Raw genomic sequence first — 24,037 nt, 5'->3', positions numbered from 1 at the left:
TTGGACTCCTGGCGTCCATGACTAGGAGAAGGTAAATGACGGCTGTTTAAGCCCTCCGGTCTGGGGCCCTTTGTTATGGCAGCCTCAGCAGACTGATACAGCGGCCGCAGAACAAGGTGGTTAAAGGACGCAGCGTGGGTCCATGGTAAAGACTTCAGAAAAAGTCTTTGTAAGAATGGATAAACACATGCAAGGAACTTACCACCTGTACAACACAGTGCTAAGCAAATGTTAAAAAGCCATATAGTGGAGGCATTACTGGTGTATCAATATTAGGAATGAAAAGGGAGACATAACCTCAGGAACTACAGAGAGGAGAAGGCTAACACAGGAAGATGGCAAATTCCCAAACAATACATACGGTAAATCCCAATTCTATTTAAAAGAACAGTAATACCCCAAATCCTATACCCCAATACCAATATATGTATATAAACAGAGAGAAGACAGAACGCAAAGAATACACATCAAAGTGTTACAATTATTGGGTACTTGGTTTAATTATACTTGTATATATTTTATACTTTTCACACATTTCCTAGGTTTTTTCCCTCAAATTTTCTGCCACAAATATGAATTTTTTATAACCAGAAAGTCTCTAAAAAATAAACTATAACAACAGATACAGAGGAAGCCCCAAAGGAATAAGACTCTGACTAGTACCAGTAGCAGTTCTAGCATGAGCACGTATGTGTGCATATCTGAAATACACACACACACACACACACACGTAACTTAAACTCTCTCTCTACCTGTAGTAAGATTGCTTTCAGAATTATCAGTGGATCATCATCAATCTCTTCTTCATTCTGGAGATCTTTGAAACTCAAAACTGGTTTGCTCTCTTCCTCCTAGAAAGGAAAGCAATAAAAATTTGTTGCTTAAGAGGTAATTAACAAAATAGAAATGTTTGTGCTGTGAAGTTTCAAGATGGAAAAATGATGATAAAAATATTGGAATAACTTAGGTAGACCTTGGAATCCAGCAGACCGGGCTTTGATTTCCAGCTCTGGTTGGCTAAACCTGGCCACGTTACTTAACCTCTCTGGCATTATCTGTGAGCGGGACTGCAGATAAACTCCCAGCACAACACACATGTGGCAGGTCTCCACAGGTTCCCGGGAGACACCACTTCAGCTGCACCTTACAAATCCTGACATGTTGTGTGTCACTGGCGAGTACAGCCTACTAGCACTCGCTTCTATTTCCTGATCGTCCAAACTTTGCACCTCACTCTATGAAGTTATTCGAGAACATGTCCAAACAAGGTATTTTTTTCCATTGATTTTCTAATACATGCCATCTTGCCAAAGTATTTTCATTTGACTTACAACCATAAATACGAAGAGACCTAATGACACGAGACAAAAATAATAAAGAAACAGCAAAATAAAATGGTAGACTAACTATAACCATCCTACTGAATGATTACTAAAAATGCTGCATAAGCAAACACAACAAAACAAAGGCATCTTTTTAAAACACACACTGAATTAGCAAGAGTATCAGGGAAATCCTCAGAGAACAAGTGAAATGGGAACTGGAAGGAAATCCAGAGTTGAGGCCTGCAGCTGTCCCAGCTCTTACAGGATGAGGTCTGGGAGACAAAGCCTAAGGACCCTCCAAAGTACGGAGCCGAATGATTGGTGTTCCAAACAACCAGTTCTCCGATCCTCTGACACCATCTAGGGGTCACAATTCAGGTCAGTTCTGATACTAACTTCACGCAGTCCTGCAAGACTGCCCCCACTTCAGACAACAGCCACAAGTGGGGTCCCAGGCCACCTGCACTTCTGCTGGGCTGATTACAAATTCTAGGGTTCCTACAATCCCCACTTCAGGTTTGATAATTTCCTGGAACGGCTCACAGACCCAGGACCTTATACACAGGACTATAGTTTAGTACAAAGGATACAAATGAACAGCCAGATGGCGAAGCACATAGGGCTAGAAGGGTCCTGAGGGTCTCGGTTCCTCTACAGGGTAGGGACGGCCACCCCCCTGTGGATATGTTCACCAGTCCAGAAGCTCCCTTACTGTCCTGGCTTCAGAGTTGTTGTCGTGGGTTTTAAAATAGATTTTGTTTGTTTATTTGACAGAGAGGGAACTCAGAGAGAGCAGGAGAGGCAGAGGGAGAAGCAGATTCCCTTGCTAAGCAGGGAGTCTGACATGGGGCTCAATCCTACGACCCTGAGAACGTGACCTGAGCTGAAGGCAGATGCTTAACTGACTGAGCCACCGAGGCACCCCTTGCTTTAGAGTTTTAATCAAAGTTTCAACATGCAGGCATGACTGATTGACAGAACTCAATCATCAGCCCATCTTCCCTCCACAGATCAGGAGCTGGGGCTAAAAACACAAACACTCTATTCATGTGGTTGTTTGCTCTGGTGACAAGCCTTCAGTCTGAAGATGTCTAGGCCCCACCAAGAGTCATCCCATTAGCATGAACTCAGGTGCGGTTGAAAGGGGTTCATTATGAACAACAAAACGCATGCCTATCGCTCATGCAATTTCAAGGACCTCTATTCCAGGAACCTGGGACAAAGACCAAATATATGCTTTTCCTTCCTCCCTCCCTCTCTTTCTTCTCCCCCTCTCTTTCCTTCTTTTAAAGATTTATTTATTTGAGACAGAGAGAGAGAGTGAGAGTACACATGAGCAGGTGGAGAGGGGCAGAGGGAGATGGGGAGAGACAATCTCAAGCAGATTCCCCGCTGAGCACAGAGCCTGACTCTCAACCTCATAACCCATGACATCACAACCTGAGCTGAAATCATGAGTCGGACACTTAACTGACTTAGTAACCCCAAGCACCCCAAGTATATAATTTTTAATTATATTACAAAGATAAACTTCAGCAGACAGCTAGAAAAAAAGAGCTACCTACTTTCTCAGTACAAACACGACCTAGAAAAAATTCACCCCACAATAAAGGACAACAAGGAACTGGCTTGGTTTGACCTTGATACTAGAGATGAAGGTAGAAAAACATCTGTAACGATTTGTACTCACAAGTAGGTCCCCACAGGAGTTTGTGGTCCAAATTCACACTAGCTGTATGGCTCTAAAACCACTAAGTCAGGATGTGATTTTAAAGTTAAGGGTTGGAGTGACCCCAGGCATGTGGGAGAGACAAACACCTTTTCAGAGGAAGGCGCTTTCAACTCAGTCCTCAAATTACTCCAGTAAATCACATTCTTAAAAAACCAACCATCCCAGGCTACAGTCTAAAAGGAAGTAGACTTAGCAGATATCTAATCAGACTGCAATTAGCAGACCAATGAAATAGCATGTTTAATAAGTTTAAAGATGTCATTAAGGAAAAAAAGATGTAAAAATGGCAGAAGGGGAGAGGCAGGCCAGCACTGCCCCCTATTTGACACACTACTGCAGGTGACAAACAGGCAAGGCCCAGTCCTCCTCCGCTTTGCCGGTGTCCAACCCTGGCCTTGTTGGGACAGTAGGACTAGTTCAGGGCTGCCTACTGGGAGCCGTTGTGAAGCCTTCTCTGACCCACTCCCTCAAAAGTGCAAGATAATGTCAGTCAACCATCAATGAAGCAAAAGGTCTCTAAAGAAGCAGAAAGCAAAGATCAGGCTCCTTTTCGCAGCCAGATCTCGAGTCACATTTTGAATAGGAAATGGTGTCCATACTAGAAGAAAGGGAGCATCTTCTAGATAGTACTAAGGGAGACAGAAATGTCGCATTAAAAAAAAATTTTTTTTTTTTTTAAAGTAAACTCTACACCCAACATGGGGCTCAAACTCATGACCCCAAGATGAGGAGTCGTATGTTCTACTGCTTGAGCCAGCCAGGCACCCCTGAAATGTTGCCTTAAAACCAGGAAAAATTACGTCCGATGGGTCATGAAAGTTATTTCTTTGCAGACGGTACCTACTAAAAAACTCCATGAATGCAGGGAACAGCTCCTTGAAAGGAAAGAAGAAACTGCCAAACTGTAAGCAGAAGGAACAATACCAGGCTGTGATTAGAATATATGGAATTCTACATCTCTGGGCACAAGCAATCTCCCAGGATAATGGTAATAGAAAGACAAGCAGGGCCTAGCAGGTATACGTACTCAAGTTGAAATTCTTTTTTTTTTTTTTGAAGGTTTTATTTACTTATTTGACAGACAGAGATCACAAGTAGGCAGAGAGGCAGGCAGAAAGAAAAGGGGGGAAGCAGACTCACTGCTGAGCAGAGAGCCCGATGTGGGGCTCGATCGCGGGACTCTGAGATCATGACCTGAGCCGAAGGTAGAGGCTTAACCCATGAGCCACCTAGGTACCCCTGAAGTTGAAATTCTTAAAGCGCTACTCATTATTTGAGCACCATAGAGCTCTGGATGAAAAAGCAGTGATCCTGGAAGAACGGAATAAGGAGAACAACTGGACATATGGGATGCTTCACAGGAGGCATGAAGAAGGAAATATACTAAGCGCAAATGGAAAGCAATCTTCTGATTGCTCTAATGTAACAAAGCTTCAGGAACAGAGGAGCAGCGTGGAGAGCAAAACCAAATGAGAGAGAACCTGTCTGCCCTCTCGAGTCACACTGCAGACCCAGAAGTGCAGCCTGACGATGCCAGCAAAGAGCAGAGTGATTCTGAGGAAGTGAACAAGTGCAGATCCGTCCCAGGAAGCACAACCCAGAACGGAGACATGAAGAGAGAATCACCGCTTGAGACACGAGACCTGACCTCTGTACAAGGCTACCTCTGTGCGTGACCTCCACCACAGACTTGAAAGTGAAACTGCAAATGAATATTTAAGCATCAAAGACTGACACTAAATCTCAGCACCTCTAAAAGTGCTGCAAAGTAGTGAAGACAGGCGGCATGATGGGAATCTGCTCGAACTAAGCACAGGGACCTCGAGAGCTGAATTAGACTAGACGAGGGAGGAAACCTTCCCTTTGTCTGACTGGGAATGTGTCCCAGAAACCAGCGTCTTGGCAAACCGTGGCACAAGCATTTGGGAGAGATGCTTGTATGATGTTCTCGGCCAAACAAAATGGAAGGTAAAGGACTGGAAAGGGCGAAACAAAGCAGCATTTCTCCAAAGTTGTCTGAAACTAAGACGGTTTAGCAAGATGGCTGGTTTATAAAGTCAACAAACCAATGGTAACTGCATTTCAAACACTACTACACGGAGTCTAGAAAATACAAAGTTGAGACACGGCCCCACAGAACACCTTCCTGGTAAGTATCAAGCAAAAAGTTTGACTTTTAAACATCCAAATACTTTTTCTAATATCTAAGTACAATAGATGGAGCATGAGAAATGCAGACGGATGTTCTGAAAAGCCAACAACGCCATCAAAGAGAATGTGCCCCCAGAGCACTGTTGTCACCCCGAGAAGCTGTATTATTATATGTGGTACAACTACTGGTTAACACCACCACCTGTCTGATAATCGGGAAGATGTCATAAGCATTCTACATCCTATCACGATGGTGTGTAACTTATGGACATTTCAGTGTGTTTTAGGTACTTATTAGAAAACTGGTTGCAAGTTCAGGCTTGGTGTGTAACACACTTTGATTCTTCCCATTGCAAATAATCGGAACTAGACTTCCAGGAGGCACTTTCCCTCAGGACATCTGCAAATTCTTAAGAAAATTACAAAACTTTTTAAATAAGAAGCTCTAAAATATGGAAAGATATATCTGACTTATACATGCTGGTTCAAAACTCTACTACTGCTGAGAATGGGTGTTGTGTATGTGTGGCTACTGATAAGCTGATCCTAGAAACGGTCACAAAGGAATAAAAGGCCAAGACACTACTGAAGAATGACACGACACAGGGACACCTGCCCTACCAGATACCACAACTCATTATAATGCTACCGAAATTAACAGTGTTACTACTGGCCTAGGAATACAAAAAAGAACAATGGAACAGAACAGAGGGGCCCCAAAGGACTCATACATAAACAAACAATTGATATAACACAACTGACACTGTCGATTGGTGGGGAAAGAATGCATTATTCAATAAACGGTAATGGTCAACTGGGTTAAAAAAAAAAAATCACACACCATTCATAGGAAACCATTCCAGAAGGACTAAGAAGTTTTAAATGTAAAAGGCAAAACTATAAAACTTTTGGAAGACATTATAGGAGGAAAATCTTTATCATCTTTGGCTGGTGTCATGAGAGGCAGAGAAGCTGGGAAAAGCTATTGATTATAGGAGACCCAAGAGATACACTAACTAAATATAATGCAGGACTCTGAATTTGACACTACATTGGGGAAGAAAATGCTGTAAAGGGTCTGGATGAGACAACTGGTAGGCAGTAGGAATCTGAATGTGAACTCTTCATTAGAGAGCACTATCGCTTCAATGCGCAAGCTTCGGATTTTGATCCTTATGTAAGGGAACACCCTCATTCTCAGGAGACAAACACGGAGTATTTAGGGGTAAAGGCACCTAATTTCAGATGGGTCAGCACTCATAATGTTAACTATGTGTGTTTGCACAAATCTCGCAAATTGTTAACAACTGAGGGACGCAGGTGAAGAGGATCTATAGGTGTTTCTATGATGCTGATTATTTTTCTTTAAGTATGAAACTTTTTTTTTTTTTAAGATTTTATTTGTTTATTTGACAGACAGAGATCACAAGTAGACAGAGAGGCAGGCAGATAGAAAGAGAGAGGGAAGCAGGCTCCCTGCCAAGCAGAGAGCCCGATGTGGGACCCGATCCCAGGACCCTGAGATCATGACCCGAGCTGAAGGCAGCAGCTTAACCCACTGAGCAACCCAGGCGCCCCAGTATGAAACTTTTTATAAATAAAAATTTAAAACTTCTAACTATATTAACTTCCCATGCCTAGAAACATTTCCAAGGGCAAATATATGTAAGTGGCAAAAGATGATCCTCACCAAAACAGTAAGACTAGAACTAATTTCTATGCTTACTTGAAATTGCCAGTTTCCCAGATGATCGACATCTTTAATATAGACGTGGTAATGTCCTCCATAGCAACCACCTTTATGTATAATAACCGAGAAGAGGTCATAGACATACTCCAAGTCATCCGAGTCACTCTACAAGAAACAGAGCATAAACAATGTTAGTTTGCATAAAATGGGAAGACACATGACCAAAGAGAATTTCTTTCTATTTTTAAATAAGAAACCTGTTTATTATTGTTATTTAAGGGTAATTTATGTAAATTTGAGTAATTGGCTTTAAAGTTAAATATTTTTAATTCTGAGACTGAAAACTGTCATTCATCTAGGAAACATTTTTTTTTTAAGATTTTATTTATTTATTTGACAGACAGAGATCACAAGTAGGCACAGAAGCAGGCAGAGAGAGAGAGGGAAGCAGGCTCCCCGCTGAGCAGAGAGCCCGATGTGGGGCTCAATCCCAGGACCCTGGGATCATGACCTGAGCCGAAGGCAGAGGCTTTAACCCACTGAGCCACCCAGGCGCCCCAGAAAACTGTCATTCATCTAATACCACATAACAACCAAGCAAATTCTGCCTCTTCCACAGAAAAATGCAAAAAATGTTACTTTTATGAACTTTGGCTAAGATCATGTACTCTAAAGTGCTAATAAAACATGCTCCCCAATGTATCTGCAATAGTTTTAGCAAGAGAAAACCATCTTTGTGTTATACCTATTACGCTGCTTTAGAAATGTGTTCTTTAGCTGTTGAAATGTGTCCTGTTTTCCAACTAGAGGGTCATGGGTCTCAGAGTCAGAGCCATATCCACTATCACCCTCCTGACACTCAGTGCTCTGCATCACAGGAATTAAGCAGTTATGAATACTATCTGTTTGTTTAGAGACAGTTTAGTGGGATGAACAGGTTCTTTCTTCTATGATCAATCTTTTCCATAATTAATGTGCTCTGTAATTGTGACTGACCCAACTGATGAAGGCTTATATCGGCGTTAAAAAAAAACAAAAACCTACTTTAGGTTAAGAGATACTTTGCTTGTGAATACACCACTCGAAGGGTGCCAATTATTAAGAAACTTATTTCCCTGAAACACTCTACTTCTAAAGTAAGTAGTATTTTTTAAATGTCTGGTTCAGGCAAAAGATGAGAGATAAAAACACAGAGGCAATGTGACCATTTTTTTCGTGAATACCGAAATCAAAAAGTAAAACTACGGTCAATTTCTTAGCTAGTGCTCAATGGTTCACCTATTTCAATTTTGTTATTTCAAAGTATGTTAAAATAATGTGATAAACTACTCTTTTGAGAAGAGCTAAAATTTTTCTGTATGAGATGATATACATGAACTAAATCTAGAGTGGTCATTTCGTAAGATATGTAAATCAGACTATTATCCTGCACACCTTAAATGTACATAGTGATGTCTGTCAATTATTTCTCAACAAAACTGGAAAATTATAGAAGAATTAATGCAGTTATCCTGAAAAAAAATTATTGTTGTTGTTGCTGTTTTTAAGTAGGTTTTACGCCCAGCAGGGAGCCCAGTGCAAGGCTTGAACTCACAACCCTGAGATCAAGACCTGGGCTGAGACCAAGAGTTGGATGCTTAAACGACTGAGCCACCCTGGCACCCCCAAGAACTGTTTTATTCAGGCAATAAATGGGGGGCTATATTGATTTCCTCTGGAAAAACTGTTCATTCTGTATGTGCCAGTCAAACAAAATCCAAAAAGCTCAGCTACCAGGCTTGAAGTAGAGGAAGGCCCATCCGAATTGAAGAATAAAGAAAATATAATTTTTATACAAAAAAACTTAATAGCTACTTAATAAATGCTCTTTCTGGTCTCGATATACATACAAATGACTTGTAAGAAGAAATGCAGCAGTCTCACGGCTCAGATCTTGGCATGTACAGCAATTATACAGAAAATATTTTGAAACGGCTTATGAAGTACATTGTATAATTAGCGTTCTCAAAACTTTCCTTCCTGTATTTCAAAGATTATAAATTCCAATTTCTAGATGTGTAATTCACTTTCTAGATGTGTAATTCATTATTCCATCTCATGTAAACTAAGTCCAAATCCAGATAACAAAATACTAATTAATAGTCATTAATTAGTCATGTAGGGTCATTTCTCATTCTGTTCTTAAGTTTTCTTCTCAAAGATTTTTCAAGGAGAGTTTACTAAAAAGAACTGGGGACAAATCCATACTTTGGAAACCAAAAGGACTGTAAGAAACCAGTAGTCCTTGGCTGGGATTGATTTCATCCACACTCTCCCCCAGGAGACACGGGACACTTGGTAAGATCTGGACATTCTGTCACTACTGGGGATGGGGTGAGAGGGTGGGATGCTACTGTCCCAGAGAAGACAGAGGCCAGGGATGCGGCTTAAAATCCTATAATGTGTGGGATACAGCCCACAACAAAGAATTACGCAACTCAAAAATATTAACTGTGCCAGGCTGAAAGATTCTGCAACAAGTCAACCGAAAATCAGGCCAAAAAATGATTCAGTCTTGAGAGGAGGAAAGAAAGAATTTCACAATAAAACAGTCCAAACCTGTTCACAAAAAGGCTTGAGATTGATCCGTAGAGGGAATGTGTAACAGCTAGTTTCCTTGTATCGTTCACGCTTCACAAAATCAAAATTAAATCTTAATAATGACACAGTAAGAAAGGGAGGCAGCTTACGTAATTTGGCTGACTGTGGAAAGAAAAAAAATTTACAGTTGTTTTAAAAGCAGAGTTATAGAAAGGAATAGATAATGTTTCTTAAGATATAAAAAAGCAACCCATGATTCAGTTTAAAGAGAAATGTGTCCTTCAATCACATTAATTCATCAACCTGGATTTAAGTCAGTACTTGATGTGAATTCATCTCTTTTATGGGACTAAAGGTGATGTGACTCATTTATGTTAACAACTAAAAGTTTACAACCCAAGTTTATGTTTTTAGTGTTGATATCCTATAATCAAAGCTATCCGATGAGCGTGTTGTAACTGGTATTCCCCCTTCTAACACTGCTCCTTCCCTGTGTTAGTCCTGGCCTCCTTGGTGCCTCCACTTTGTCTGGCACACACATGGTCCTTTTATTTCTGAAGGACTGGAGCTCCTCACCTGGACCTACGGACCTATTTCAGTGGATCTGAATTGTTGAAATTACATGGTCTGCATACTTGAATTTTTTGGAGAGAAGATTCACAGTTTTCATTAGACTTTCAAAACGCTCTCACTCCCCTAATGTTAAGACCCACTGATTGGGGTTTTACAATGACTGTCCTTAAAAGCAAGTAAAAAGGCAATTTTTAATTTCCTTGCTTTAAAACAAAACACTAGATGAAGCTGCTTTTTATTTAAAAGTCGTCAGCTTTCCACAACCCCTTAGTACTAATGGTGTGTTGTGTAGGGGGTGGCAAAAAAAATCCTTTCCATCTATAAAATCATCCTTAATTATAATATTATCCTTACATATAAGTATCTAGCATTCCTAAAGAGAAATTTAAAACAATTCCACAAATTTGGGGATTAAAAAACAGCAATGTAACTCCAACACGTTAAAAAAAATACATCTAAAAAACCTGAGTATCTCATCTATACTATGGCTGAGAAAAGTCTGCTCAGAATAAGAAAACCTACTTTAGGTATCACAACCAAATGGAAATTTAGGATGCACCTTTAAATGTATTGAGATGAAAAAATTTCCACTGAAACAGAATTAAACCAGTAACATAAAAAGTACATGCCAAGAACTGCTTTCGTTGTGCTAATGATTCTTATTTTACTAATGTGCAAATTAAGTTCAACCAAAATTAAGAATGTGTTTAAGTATCCTTCTAATACTTTCCATCTTCTGAATTTCATGTTTATTAGATTGTAGTTTTAACACCAAACGTGAAATACAAAATAGATAAGCAGAAGATACACATCTCCATTTGCGTGTCACAACAAGGCAAAGCCTGGATGGAGATACACATTAAACAATGTAAAATTACCCTGGTTTCCCAATCCTACTGTGAAAGCTACAGGCATGGAGTTTTTTGTTTGTTTGTTTTTTACTACATTCTCACAACCTCCAGGATCTAAATCAACACTGTATGTTATCTGAATCAGTCCTCATTCTGTTTCACGGGAAATTCCGTAACTGTCAGCTCTAGGAATGGTGCTCTGTTACAGATGATTGCAAAGACCCATCTTTTGTGGTAGCTCTATAAGTGGGTGCTCACTAACCACGGACTGGAGAGCCCATCACATCCTCTGGCAGCAGTGGAATAGTTTCTAACAGTTGTCCCCCTCTCATCCTTTAGTGAGAAACCCAGTGGTACCCTGTCAAGCCCTTTAACTGGCAAGATGAGTACTTCCCACTGAGGGAGGCAGAAGGGGAGTACTAGACTAGCTAGTCTAGACTAGCTAGTCTAGTCTAGTTGGGAAACGTGTATCTATCCAGTCAAGTAACTCCGTGTACAGAAAACAAAGCTGTCTGTTTTCATAGTAGTAAGCAAAGAAAGCAAAGCTCAATGAGCTCCTTGGCAGCAATAAAAACCCATCACCTTCTTCCTAATGTTACTCTGCAAAAAGCCAGGAGACAGGGGGTTTATTTAAAAAAGGTATATTTAAGAAACACTGAGGTAAGAAGAAAAAAAAAAAGAAACACTGAGGTACACATAAATTTTTTCCTGGGACAAAAAGAAGTTGAGAGAACTGTTGGGTTGAAAGCTTAAAAAAACTCTTGATTGCAAAAGATAAAAATACAGATAGAGAATATGAATGTCTTTTCAAACCTTAGTTCCAATGAAGAGGTTCACATGTATCTTCTGGACTTTCTCTTACAAGCGGACTTCACTTGGCAAACCTTCATGCTACCAGGTATTAAGTGGCCCCCTGGGAGAAGGCAGGTAGCTGTCTTACCTTTGTGGCTTTAACCAGCCTGTCACAAGTCCCACAGTGGTATAAGTTGTCACAGTCAAACACTTCCTCTTCTACAAACATGGTCCAGAGGGCGTCTTCCAAACCTGATACGTTTTTGACTGCTACTGTTAGATCTAAGAAGTCTTCCTGAAATACACATGAACATAATATGAAAAAACAATTTTGCAGTGGTTCACGAACACATCACCAACTCCTACACAGACTGGGAATAACATAACTTTTCCCTAAAACACTGTATTGTATGAAGATACAGACCTCCCGATAAGATACGGTGAAATTCACCACACAAAATTACCCTAAATCAAATTATAATTTGGCTTAAAATACGTCCAGGTTTCCTTAAGTTCGGTGTAGCTATAATAAAACCTATTTTAGCAGGAACTAAAACCACTGAACACACATCTGAACCGAGAAGTGTGCGGTGTTTATCAGTTCTGTCTTAGCCGTGGACAAGGCTAGAGTCCCTAGTGTAAACCCCACTTCCTCCTCCTCTTTTGCTGCAACTGATGTACCAAGAAGTCATAAAAAAAAAAAATTGTTTTGAGCCAGGATAAAAAGTTTTTTTTTTTTTTTTTAAAGATTTTATTTATTTATTTACAGACAGAGATCACAATTAGGCAGAGAGGCAGGCAGAGTGAGAGAGGGGGAAGCAGGCTCCCCACTGAGCAGAGAGCCTGATATAGGGCTTGATCCCAGGACCTTGAGATCATGACCTGAGCAGAAGGCAGAGGCTTTAACCCACTGAGCCACCCAGGTGCCCCTAAAAAGGTATTTTTATGAAAATTAAGAGGACAGTATTTTGCCAACAGGAGTCCATCGAATCTACTGCAACTGCAATGGAATTGTAATTTACTTATAGTAATAAACACTTAAAATCTGGCATGCTTAAATCGTTCAGTTTTGTGTGTGTGTGTGTGTGTGTGTGTGCACTAGCATTACTGTAAGGGGTTATTACAGGGACTGGAAACTAATGAGTTCTGATTCATGGTGGAAATCTAAAGTAATACAAACAACATTTATATGCAATTTATCATATGTATATATGAAAAGTTAATGTTGATAATTTACTATGTGCCTTCACACATTTATTTCTCAAAATTTCTTTGTGAATAATTATAGAATTGTTAAGCTAATCATATGGTAATCCAGACACCATTGTCTTAGTATTTCCAAACTAGGTTGACCAAATCCTGTAGGAGCACAGGCAAAAAGAACAAAAAAGTAATTTTTAGGGATGCCTGAGTGGCTCCGTTGGTTAAGCAGCTGCCTTCGGCTCAGGTCATGATCCCAGCGTCCTGGGATTGAGTCCCACATCGGGCTCCTTGCTCGGCAGGGAGCCTGCTTCTCCCTCTGCCTGCCCTTCTGTCTGCCTGTGCTCGCTCTCTCTCCCTCTCTCTGACAAATAAATAAAATCTTTTTAAAAAAAAAGTATTTTTTATCCCCAACTCTTTCATAAAAAGCAGAAAAAGAATACATATATGTATCCAAAAAAGCAATTAATGCAAAATTTAGAAAATGGTATTTAATTTTTTACTCATACAGACACAGCAATTTTCTTTAACTCTTGCCATAACAAAAAAGGGAGATTTTTATTAAGGGACAACTGTTCAGTGATGTAATCATATGCTACACAAGATTTATAGAGCAAGTGGAGATTATTCCAACTCATGAGCAAATTTCTAATTTCCAATGAGATTAAACGGACAACATAAGCTCACACATATAAATGAACTTTCTGAAGGACATTCATAAATGAAATCCAGTATTTAATTATACATGTTTATTACTGTAAACATTCCTTACTGTTCTCTATTTTTATTACTTCCCTTTTGTCCCCACCAACCATGATACTGGCTTTCTCATGAGGACACAGACCTCTACCTATAAACATCCCCCAAATTTATTTTCTAAATATCTGAAGCTATGCTTTAAGACATTTGCTTCTTTCAGTTTATACGAAGAAATGTGGATTACAAATTTAGGACTTAAGTGTAGGGCTAGAGTAAAAGAAAAAAAACATGATAAGGTCATTTCTAGTAATAAACACTTGGCTCCTCATGTGGTATTACAGATCACAAATTTAATTACGTGCATTAGAACTTATGACTTATTATTACAACACGCTTGCATATTCACCTGCTTTTCACTGACATTCTTACACTCTTTACAAACAACCTGGTTAACAACGGTTCCATGATACAGACGATTGATGAGGTCATGGCCGGAGGTCCCGACTAAAGAGGTTTCCAAAGCACTAAAGAGAATTCGATTCAGTTCCTGCACATCATGTTGCCTCATTTCCTATAAAACAGGTAACTTTTAAATGGAATTTTGTGCTTCAGATTTTTCAAAACAGATTTTTAAAGAGGTATTAGTTAAAAAACACAAGATTTATTTAGAAATCCAAAGGTAAGTCTTGATCAAATATTAAGGATGACTAAGCTAAACAAACCGGGACCAGGGGAAGAGATCACCACTTTTACTTTCACTTCAAAATGAAACAAGAACAGGGGGTGTTCAGTGTATACATACAACTCAACTCACTTGAAACAGGAAAGTGCTTTTATTCTTGTGGGAAACCACACCCATGGCCGTGCCACAGGAGGAGAAGAGGGAAGAACACAATAGGCACAGAGTGGTCTTAAGAGCTGGCAGAGTATGCACGGCACAATCTCACTTCTACAGGGAATCCGAATTACCAGCATTTGAAAAGAACCAGAATTTACTGCTTACATATATGGACCAAGTAACACAGAGATGAGAAAAATTCTGGTGGCACTCACTTCACCCCACGAGTCAGGCAACTCTGTGGGAACAGATTGAACGCTTTAAGAACAATGGATACACCAGAGCCAAGGGGGCCACCAACACTCAGAAGCAGAACAGAGGAGGAAGAGCGGGGGTGGGGAGGACCAGGAGACGAGGTCACGGGAACCAGTGGGAGCTGGTGCTTTGATGGGGGGTGGGGTGAGTGCTCCTGAGAGCCGGCTGAGAGCAGAGAAGTGTCTCCTAGAACTTGGCACATGGATGTCATGAGTGACTTTGACCAGAAAGGCAGAAAGGAGGCAGAGAACAAATGAAAGGTGAAGTAGAGACCACGAGGGAGGACAATTTTAAAGAAAGTGTCGCATGAAAAGCAGCTGATAAAGTGGAGGGAAGCTGGAGCGAGAAATGGGCCTCAGGATCTTTTTTCTTGTTTTTCAACTCATGATCACTGCCTCTGAAGGGAACTGGTGCACGTTTTCACGCTGTTCCTGAACAATTCTAAGGAAGGCAAAGGCGCCTAGGCGCCTCTAAGTCCCTCTCTACCAATCCTAGCAGATTTCTTGAGAGATTTTGTTTAGAGATTAATAAAAAAGGGTTTCACTGCTTTAAGGGTGTGAAATCAGCAACTCAGTAGACACTCAGGATCAAAAAGGAAAAAGCATCAGCTAATGAGATTAAAAAAAACAACACGGCCCATCCCTCCAGCTGGATATTACTTGGCAATAAAAAGGGATGGAGTGCTGATACATCCTATAACATGCCTGAATCTTGGAAACATGATTTTAAGGGAAAGAAGCTAGCTTCAGAAGATCTCGTATCACATAATTTCATTTCTGTGAAACACCCAGAACAGGCAAATCTGGGAAGGCAGAAAGGAGGTGGTGGTTGCCAGGGTCTGGTGGGGAGGGTGACTGCTACTGGGTATGGGGTTTCTTTTTGGGGTGATGAAAATGTTCTGAAAGGGACTGTTGTGACAGCTGTACAACTCTGTAAGTATCCGAACAAGTGCGACTTGTACCCTCAAGAGTGAATCTTCCGGCCTATGAATTGTAGCTCAGCAGAGCGGCCATTTTTAAAACAAGGAAGGAACAAGGAATTAACCCTAAGCGCCTGCCCTACACCAGAAATTTAATTGCATGATATCCCATTTTCTTCAAAGCCTAAGCCCTACCTCTTCAATCTCACAGCATCATCTGGTTTAGGCGTGTTCCTCATTAGAAGACCAGAGTGGAAAGTTTATTTTGAAGGCAATATAATGTTATCTGGTCATTGCCTCTTTAAACTCTGTGATAGTCCCCACACCTCTCTTTTGCAAGAATACATCTAGTCCATTAAAAAAAAAAAAAAAATCGCAGCTCATCAATATTGACAAAAAGCACCTTTATTTACTGCTGACATATTCAGTGTTTGCATATAGTGAAGTACCCTTTAGAAACGCCAACAGAAATTCAGAAAATGTCCACATACAGGAGGAAAAGGAGGAGAGACTGGAGAAAAGAGGGATAGGGAAAATAAAAAGACCCGCCAAGAACATGTTCAGCCTTTTGCTTCAAGCGAGTGTCCCAATGAGAATACCCAGACCCAAACACAGAAACACATCACAAAGACAGTCACAGAATTATTGCCAGTCAGGTTTTCGAGCCGATCAGCAGTTTGGTACATAAATGGCAATTTCTGTGTAGTAGATGTTGTATCCTAACTAGACTACATGAAGGGTAGAAACTGTAAAAGCCCAGTTCTACTTCTCCCTCTCTCCACAACCCTCTCTCCCATGCCAAATCATACCCATTCACAGCACAAGCGTCTAGAAATATATCTCTAGCTTGTAGTTACTGAACATGAGATATAAGAATTTGAATTATTACTTCAGATTCTAAGACAAAATTAAAAGAAGTTAGATAATGTCATTAAACCAGAGTTTACTCTTTATTGTTGATAACTTGGTTCCTTTGGAGGAGCTGACCTTCGTACCTCATTGCTGGTCCACCCGAAGCTGTCAGTGAGGTCTGCTGTGGACGCCGCGTCCTGGTCCAAGACAAGAAGCTGGGCAAACAACCGCTGCAACTGTAACGGTATGATCCGAACCTGGTCAAGAAGCAAACGCATTTCTAAATGAAATCTGTTCACGTCAGTTGGGGTGTTTTAAAAGAACTGCAAACAAGTTTTCTCTTCTTTCCTAGTTCATTCAGTTCAATCGGGAGGAAGTTTAAAACTATCACATAGAGGGAAGTAAGATTTGCTTTTCTTTTAAAATTCTAATCCAATCCAAAAAGTTTTAGCTATCTGGAGTTTCCTACCTAGACACAGTATGATCAGTATGAACACCCACACAGCCCTTAAGAAACCACGACTGATTGCTGCCCATCATTTCAGTGTCTGCTCGTTCACTCCTCTGAAACCTCTCAGAGACCCACTCCCTGTAGGGAAATTCCGGTCACGACTCCCACCCGCTGTGGAGTCTGAACCTGCCTCATCGTCTTCCTGCTTTATTTGGTGTGGGGAGGATTAGGGCAGGAGAGAAGGATGTTCAGAGCCTTGTGGGGGAGACTGGATGTTCCTATCTAAAGCAAGAATAAGACTTCCGATACTTTTATGGCAATTTGAGGTTGTCACCACATGTATGATCTTCAGGAGACTGGGAATAAAAGGAAATACATAAAAATTGGCTCTTTGCATCACAGGTGGTTTGAGAAGAGCTGGGCCAGATCACAGAAGACTCCTATTAAGAAGCACAGATTTCTGATCTCAGGGTCCTGGGATCGAGTCCCGCATCGGGCTCTCTGCTCAGCGGGGAGCCTGCTTCCTCCTCTCTCTCTCTCTCTGCCTGCCTCTATGCCTACTTGTGATCCCTCTCTGTCAAATAAATAAATAAAATCTTAAAAAAAAAAAAAAAAAAAAAAAAGAAGCACAGATTTCAGCCCCAAAACAATAAACTTCTGAATGGTATTTAGAGCCAGAAAGAACAAGATTAGATACGCACTCATAATAAACAAATTCCTCAAATTCTGCTTATTTCCAGAATATCAAAATGAAAGAACACCAGTCTTTATTTTTCTGTTGCTGTTATAAATCTGTTCATTAAGTAGATTTTCCGGTAGGCTAGTGTAGGCTAGTTGCAAATATCTTCTTGACCAAGCTAGGTTTATAAAGCAGTAGCAGCACTATATTTGAGGTAATTATTTTTTGGAAGGAAGATTCAATTCATTCGGGCACACAGGCCAAGTCACTTCTTGAAAATAAAGATTAATATTTGTTAATTAATAAAATTATGAATCTCTATGGATAAGGAATTAATTCCTTCCTTAAAAAACATTTCTTTTATACTCCAAAATAAAGACCCTGTAAATCATAGATTTAATACCTTTGCATCAGGTTTATCCTTATCCTCGAATGAACCAAGTTCTTCTGGGCCAAGGGAAAATAAAGCTTCTAAACAAAATGTAGAAACAGAGATATAAATGATGTTATTTCATTTTTAAAAAACGGTTTTAGAAAGCCAAAGTCTCCAGTAAATAAAATCAGTTAAAGATTCAGAAGTATGACTGTGGCATTATTTATACTGTTACTCTACACATTTTACTTCCTGATAACATTACCTTTAACCACCAACTCTATAAGAAGAGGCATGCTAAGATTTCAGTACAGAAGATCAATAAAAGGAAAACTATGCTTCTAAAGTAAAAACAGTAATATCAGAAATCTTTGATGGCTTCCTATTGCCTGTGGCAGTGGGTCCCAAAAACCACATGAGGAAATACACAATATATAATAGTGTCACGTGTGTTCATCCACAAGCCACATTCGAGGCCTCCAACCACCCTTTTGAGAGAAAGGCCACCTTTAACTCTCAATGCCCTTACTTTTTTGGGTATAAGAATGTCTTTTCTGTGTTAAGGGTAGTAACAGATGGTAGTGACCTTACCTGGAAAAATAAGTTGGTAACCCAGAGCCAGTCTTCACAACTGTTTTATACTCTTAAGTCTAGGCATGCCCCCCACGGGGATATATCAGAATCTTATGGGAAGTCTGTATTCAAACTAGATGGAAACTTTGATCTACTCTAGGAAGACAAAGGATGGCATGGATACTGTCTCTCTCTGGAAACCACTGCTGCCTTGGTTATGAATGTTATATTCCTCCCTTCTGGCAGGAACTGGGAAAAAAATGAACTATAAACATAAAAGTTAAAGGATAAAACTATACAAAGAGTTTTACAATTATTTCCCACTATCTCAGCCACCATGAACTAGTACAGTAGAACCCAATTCAGCCCTACACAAGAAACTGTCCCCAAAAGCTCCAGAATTCTTCTCCCTGCCAGCACTCTGCCAATTCTTAGCCCTTCAATAAGCATCAGGATTCCTGCAAAGCCTTATAGGGAATGCATCAGCCCACGTGAAGATACAAGCCCATGTGCTTGGCCAGCGATCTCCTTTGCTGAGAGTAAGATGGCCCGGGCTCTTGCTTGGTGGCCTTCTCCATTCAGCCCTATCCTTGCTCAGTGGCCCTCTTTATGACCTGGACCACTTGCCCACCAATCATCTGTCTTAATCTCTTGTTAAAGCTACTTTTCTACTTCAACTATATTAAAACTTGGAAAACTTTAACTCTCCTCAGTAATCTATTGAAATGTGTGTTGAAAATTTCTAATGGTGGAATAACTGAATACATTTGGGAGATATTTTTACGGAGAGAATGGAGTCAAGGACAAATGTCACCACTCTGAAATCCCACATGCAGCTTAATCCATTAGAATGGCCCTGGGAAGGGGATAATGGTAAATATTTACTAAATCTCTGGAGGCAGGAAGGCTTTCTAAGCTTAGAAGCAACAGAAAATGTCAAAAAATTTGCTAAATTTGGTAGTGACGGGAAGAGGGATGAGATACTGGATACAGGATGAGCCAGGATTTTTGTCCTCAGTATAAGCAGACGCTGTGGAGAGCTGAGCCACTCATGTAGCTCTGTGGCTGAAGGCCCAGTCAGGACCATGGGAAGGTTATGTTTATACTGAAGTAAAGGGATCAGAAAGACTAAGACCCTTGTGGAGGAAGCTGGTTTGCAGAGACGGGAATGGGAAAAACAGAGAAAAACAGGGGCAAGAAATCAAGGCTCCAATGAGGTCAGGCTGGCTTCCTGTAGTGGTTAGTAAATCCCCCTTTTAATAGAGCTAACATGAATGGGTTTCTGTTTCTTATACACAGTTCCTTATCTGACATCTTGGGTCTCTGGAATTTCCAGATTATAGAAAGGTAATAAGAAATGGTCATAGTGCGTTAACATTATATCCCCAGCAGGGTTTGGGATAAACAGTATCCGTTAATCAAGGAGTTAATACTCCTGTAATAAATGTATGAATAACCACTCAAGTGAGATAACTAAGACTATAAACGGCCTCACATTAGGTCAGCTTCTGACCCCAAACCAGTTCAAACCAGGCTGCTGGAACATTCTGGATTTCAGAATTGCAGATAAACGACTGTGGACTATATAAATAATGTGATGCCCCGTCGCCATTCTAAAAGGCAGGACAGAAGTGTTTTGGGTAACTCTGGTAGGAATGTTTATTACTTTAGAGAAATTTTAAAACTCAAAAATACAAATAGCATAACAGTAATGAAGACTGGCAAAATTGTCTTTATGTTGTATTTTAAATGAGAATTAGAAAAGAAACCCATTGCCTTATTTTTTGTTACTAAAAATTACTGTGCTTGCACAGAATGTATTTAAATAATTTAAGTTTCACATTTCCCTACAGAGAGGATGAACATTTCTTACCTTAGCCACAATAAACACATACGGGGGAATACACCTTTGAGGTAATTTGTAATCTTGCATAATTGATTACACGTAAAGACAAAGGTACATATTATTAATCAAAAGCATGTAACACAGCATACCTCTGAATTCAGGTGTGAAATGAAGAGTCTGAAGGAGGGAATTGAGGTAACAGGTTCCACCCTGATTTCTTATTCCGCTTAAATTGGTGAATTCCCTGGGAGCTGGTGGCTCCAAGGTTTTGGTCTTTAATTTCTTTTCTTTTCCATACTGATAATTTGACACACTGGAATAATCTTCTTCAAACAGATCCCCAAACATTGTGAAACTAGATCCTACCCTTAAAAGAATATGACATGTTATACAAATGCTTTTATTTATAAAACAAGCTTTCCACACATCTCCCAATCTTACACTTCCATCAGAAAGTTTATCCAGTAGTTTGGGCTTTGGAGACCGCAAGACCTGAATTTTCTCATCCTTGCTCCACACTGCCTGGGGGACCACAGGCAAGTTAACGAATCCGTGTTCTCATATGTAAAATGGAATACCGACTACCATGCAGGGTCCCTTGAACCAAATGAGAGACTTAAGAAAGGCACTTGGTGCACAGGGTTTGGCTCACAATAAAGAATAGCTGCTTTTAGGGTGCCTGGGTAGCTCAGTGGGTTAAAGCCTCTGCCTGCAGCGCAGGTCATGATCTCAGGGTCCTGGGATCGAGTCCCGCATCGGGCTCTCTGCTCTGCAGAGCTGAGAGCCTGCTTCCTCCTCCTCCTCTCTCTCTCTGCCTGCCTCTCTGCCTACTTGGGATCTCTGTCTGTCAAATAAATAAATAAAATCTTAAAAAAAAAAAATAGCTGCTTTAAAAAAAAAAGGCATGGTGAAAAAAACAAAGAAAATCCCTCATTACACCTCATCTACTGCTGGGGTGGCAAAACCAATCCTGGAGTCTGTGAGTTGGCAAGGGCCTGGGGGCCATCAACCGCTTCCTGAAATCTCAGCTTCTCACACTTCTTGTGCCAGATTATGACACTCAGAGGAAGCAAAGGGAACACACTAATCTTTACAGCAGTTCAGTACATGGTCCCAAAGCTAAAGAGCCGGAAGGAGGTTCCCTGGGAAAAAAAGACTGCCATGAAAACCAACGAGCCCAAAGGCCTGCCACTCTGTGTCCAGTGATGCTAACCTTATCTGTGGGGACCTGCAGGACCCGCTCAAGGTCTCACCTCGAGTGTGGAGGAGGGTCACTTGGAGATGAGACACACAAAGCGCCTAGCACAGTTCCTAAGGGGCAGGAAGCGCTGAAATGCAATATATTCCTTTTCAACCCGTTCCTCAAAAAAAAAAAAAAAAAAAAAAAAGCACAAAAAAATGGAGCTTGAAGGTCCGGCCTCGAGAATGTGGTCTGGATGCCGGTCTGCCCCACGCCGTGGCGGAGGCCAGGCCTCCAGACCTGTAACCCACCACGGAGCCCAGGGGCGCAAAAAGCAGACGGTCCCCGCGGCCGCAGACCCGACGCCCGACGAGGGCGGCGTCCGGAGGCCGCCCAGGCAGCCCCTCGCCTCGCCGGTCTCAGGCGTGCAGCCCACAGCGTCCCTGCGCCTCCCACGTCCCCACCCCGAGAACCCCAGCTGCCAGCCCCACTTACTGCCTAAAGCCCAGCCCCACGAGCCGGCTCAGACCCACATTCGAAACAACCATAAGCGCCCCAAATGGGCGCAGCCATGCTGGTGCGGGGAAGTCTCCCGCGGCCTGGAGCGTGGGCCATTTAAGGAACGCGCGAACTACGTTTCCCAGGATGCCCCGCGGGAGCGCCGGCCCGCCGCGCGGGACCTTATGGGCAATGTGGTTCTTTTGCCCCCAGAGTTCGGGAGTCTCGCGGTGGGAGAGCAGTGTTGGCGTCCCTGTGTGTTCGCGGGTGCGCGGGTCCACGGGTTCGCTCGGTCAGACGGCGATGCATTCATTCACAATGTAGAGTTTATATTTGAGTCTTTTGGCATGGTTAATTTACAAGTTACCCAAACATTGGAAACTGCAGGGCTTCGGGTTCGCCACGCTCTTCGGAAGACCATTCCAAATGTGTCTCCGGTGAAAAATGTTCCACATATCCTTAAACCTGTACAGCATCCTCAGTGTTTATTTTGTCTGCACCAACTCTAAGTAGCATACACAGGAGTACATAAAACCCTCAAAATTTTCCTCTTGCCCCTTTGGACACCTTTAGTGGACTATTTCAAGGAGCTAGCTGTTCAGGCTCTGCTTCAAGCATCTCCCTGGTCTAATCCAGCCTCCATCCTGGAATGGATGAGCGAGACAGGGAGAACATCGTTTTTACCTCAGCGAAAGGTTTGAGAGATGAAGAACAGCCGTAGTGATGGATGAAATTGCAAGGCAGGCGTCAACGTGAACCCTCAGGGATTTGCACTTGGAACATTTTAGGGAGATTCATGTGGCTGTGCTGCTCAGGAAATGCTGATGGGGAAAGAGCTGGAAACAGAGGACCGGCTGCGAGGTTTAGATTAGGTTTAGATTAGGAAACCGCAGAGGGAATGGCTGTTCACAGGTACCCGTTATCACTCGGCAACCTTGGCAGCCTCCTCTTCAGGATGCTCCGTGGCATCTATCCTGCCCTTCGAATGCTTCTCCCTTGCCCGCGGTGCTTCATACCCTCCCCTGCTAAAAAGTAGATATTCCTCAAATCTCCATTCCCTAAGAATGAACGCTGGAAGGTTAGCTCCAGGAAGACACAGGCTCTCCGTTCTGCAGAGTTGTATCCCGGCCACCTCAACGGTTCCTGGCTTTTAATAGGGACACCAGCATGGCTCCGTAGACTGAGTGGCTGCCTTCAGCTTAGGTCATGACCCCAGGGTCCTGGGATTGAGTCCTGCATCAGGTTCCTTGCTCAGCGGAGAACCTGCTTCTCCTTCTGCCTGCTCTGCCTGTCATTCCCCCTGCTTGTGCGCTCTCGCTCTCTCTCTCTCTGATAAATAAATAAATAAATAAAATCTTTTTAAAAAGGCTTTTAATAAATATTTGTTAAATGAATGGCCTATTAAAACCATCATCATTTTTCTCATAGGCATCAAAGTCTTGCAGCTGTATTTGAAATTTCATCTTTTGTCCATAAAGTCAACCATTTGTGACTCAAAGTATCGCCTGGAGGATGCTTCTTTCATTTCTACAGCTCCCACTCTGTCCATCAGACTCTCACTGAGCGTCACGTGCATTAGGCCAACAGCCTTTTGAGTGGACTCCCATCTTATCCAATCCATCCTACCTGTCACTCACTACAAGAGATACTCTGAGGTCACATTTTTTACCAAGAAGCTTCAGTGTTTCCCCAGTGTCTTCTGTAGAAACTCCTTATTTTGATGTTCTTAGTCCACTGTGGTCCCAACACTCTAACTGCTGTATTTCTCACTACTCACCTGTTTTCTAGTTAAAGTGTTTTCAAGAGTGCCATCTGCCTTCCTGCTTCTGTGACTGATTGATGTTGTCCTGTCTGTGCAGGATATCTGTCCTCCTAGAGCCTCCCTTCACTGCCTTCAATGAAAGCCCATCACAGACTCTAAATCACCCATAGAAGTTTTCCAGAGCTCTAAAAAAATCTGTCCTTTTCTTTCATTAAGCC

General features: G+C 41.5%; 1 protein-coding gene across 9 annotated transcripts in view; it reads right to left on the bottom strand.

Moving 5' to 3' along the window:
• USP40 (ubiquitin specific peptidase 40) overlaps window positions 1–22,186 on the bottom strand; it is a 76,552-nt gene extending 54,366 nt beyond the window's left edge. For 3 of the 9 annotated variants that reach the window (XR_009351974.1, XR_009351975.1, XM_059167670.1), the window contains exons 1-10: window positions 22,055–22,184; window positions 21,633–21,740; window positions 20,529–20,746; window positions 17,991–18,058; window positions 16,601–16,714; window positions 14,000–14,164; window positions 11,843–11,989; window positions 9,497–9,640; window positions 6,935–7,063; window positions 753–851 (exon numbers count right to left, since the gene is read on the bottom strand). Coding sequence is in view for 7 of the 9 variants with exons in the window: in XM_059167670.1 (XP_059023653.1) it covers window positions 753–851; window positions 6,935–7,063; window positions 9,497–9,640; window positions 11,843–11,989; window positions 14,000–14,164; window positions 16,601–16,714; window positions 17,991–18,058; window positions 20,529–20,746; window positions 21,633–21,740; window positions 22,055–22,107 (1,245 nt within the window). In the remaining 2 variants the exon portion in view is untranslated. Of the gene's footprint in view, window positions 1–752; window positions 852–6,934; window positions 7,064–9,496; window positions 9,641–11,842; window positions 11,990–13,999; window positions 14,165–16,600; window positions 16,715–17,990; window positions 18,059–20,528; window positions 20,747–21,632; window positions 21,741–22,054 lie in introns of those variants that run through there. The other 6 variants (XM_059167665.1, XM_059167664.1, XM_059167666.1 and 3 more) reach the window with 6 other exon arrangements.
• Window positions 22,187–24,037: the final 1,851 nt, after the last annotated feature.

This window comes from Mustela lutreola, chromosome 3 (genome assembly GCF_030435805.1).
Source record: "Mustela lutreola isolate mMusLut2 chromosome 3, mMusLut2.pri, whole genome shotgun sequence".
In the NCBI taxonomy this organism is placed as follows: domain Eukaryota; kingdom Metazoa; phylum Chordata; class Mammalia; order Carnivora; family Mustelidae; genus Mustela; species Mustela lutreola.
The sequence above is the reverse complement of the archived record's forward strand: the minus strand, read 5'-3'. Positions and strand labels throughout refer to the sequence as shown.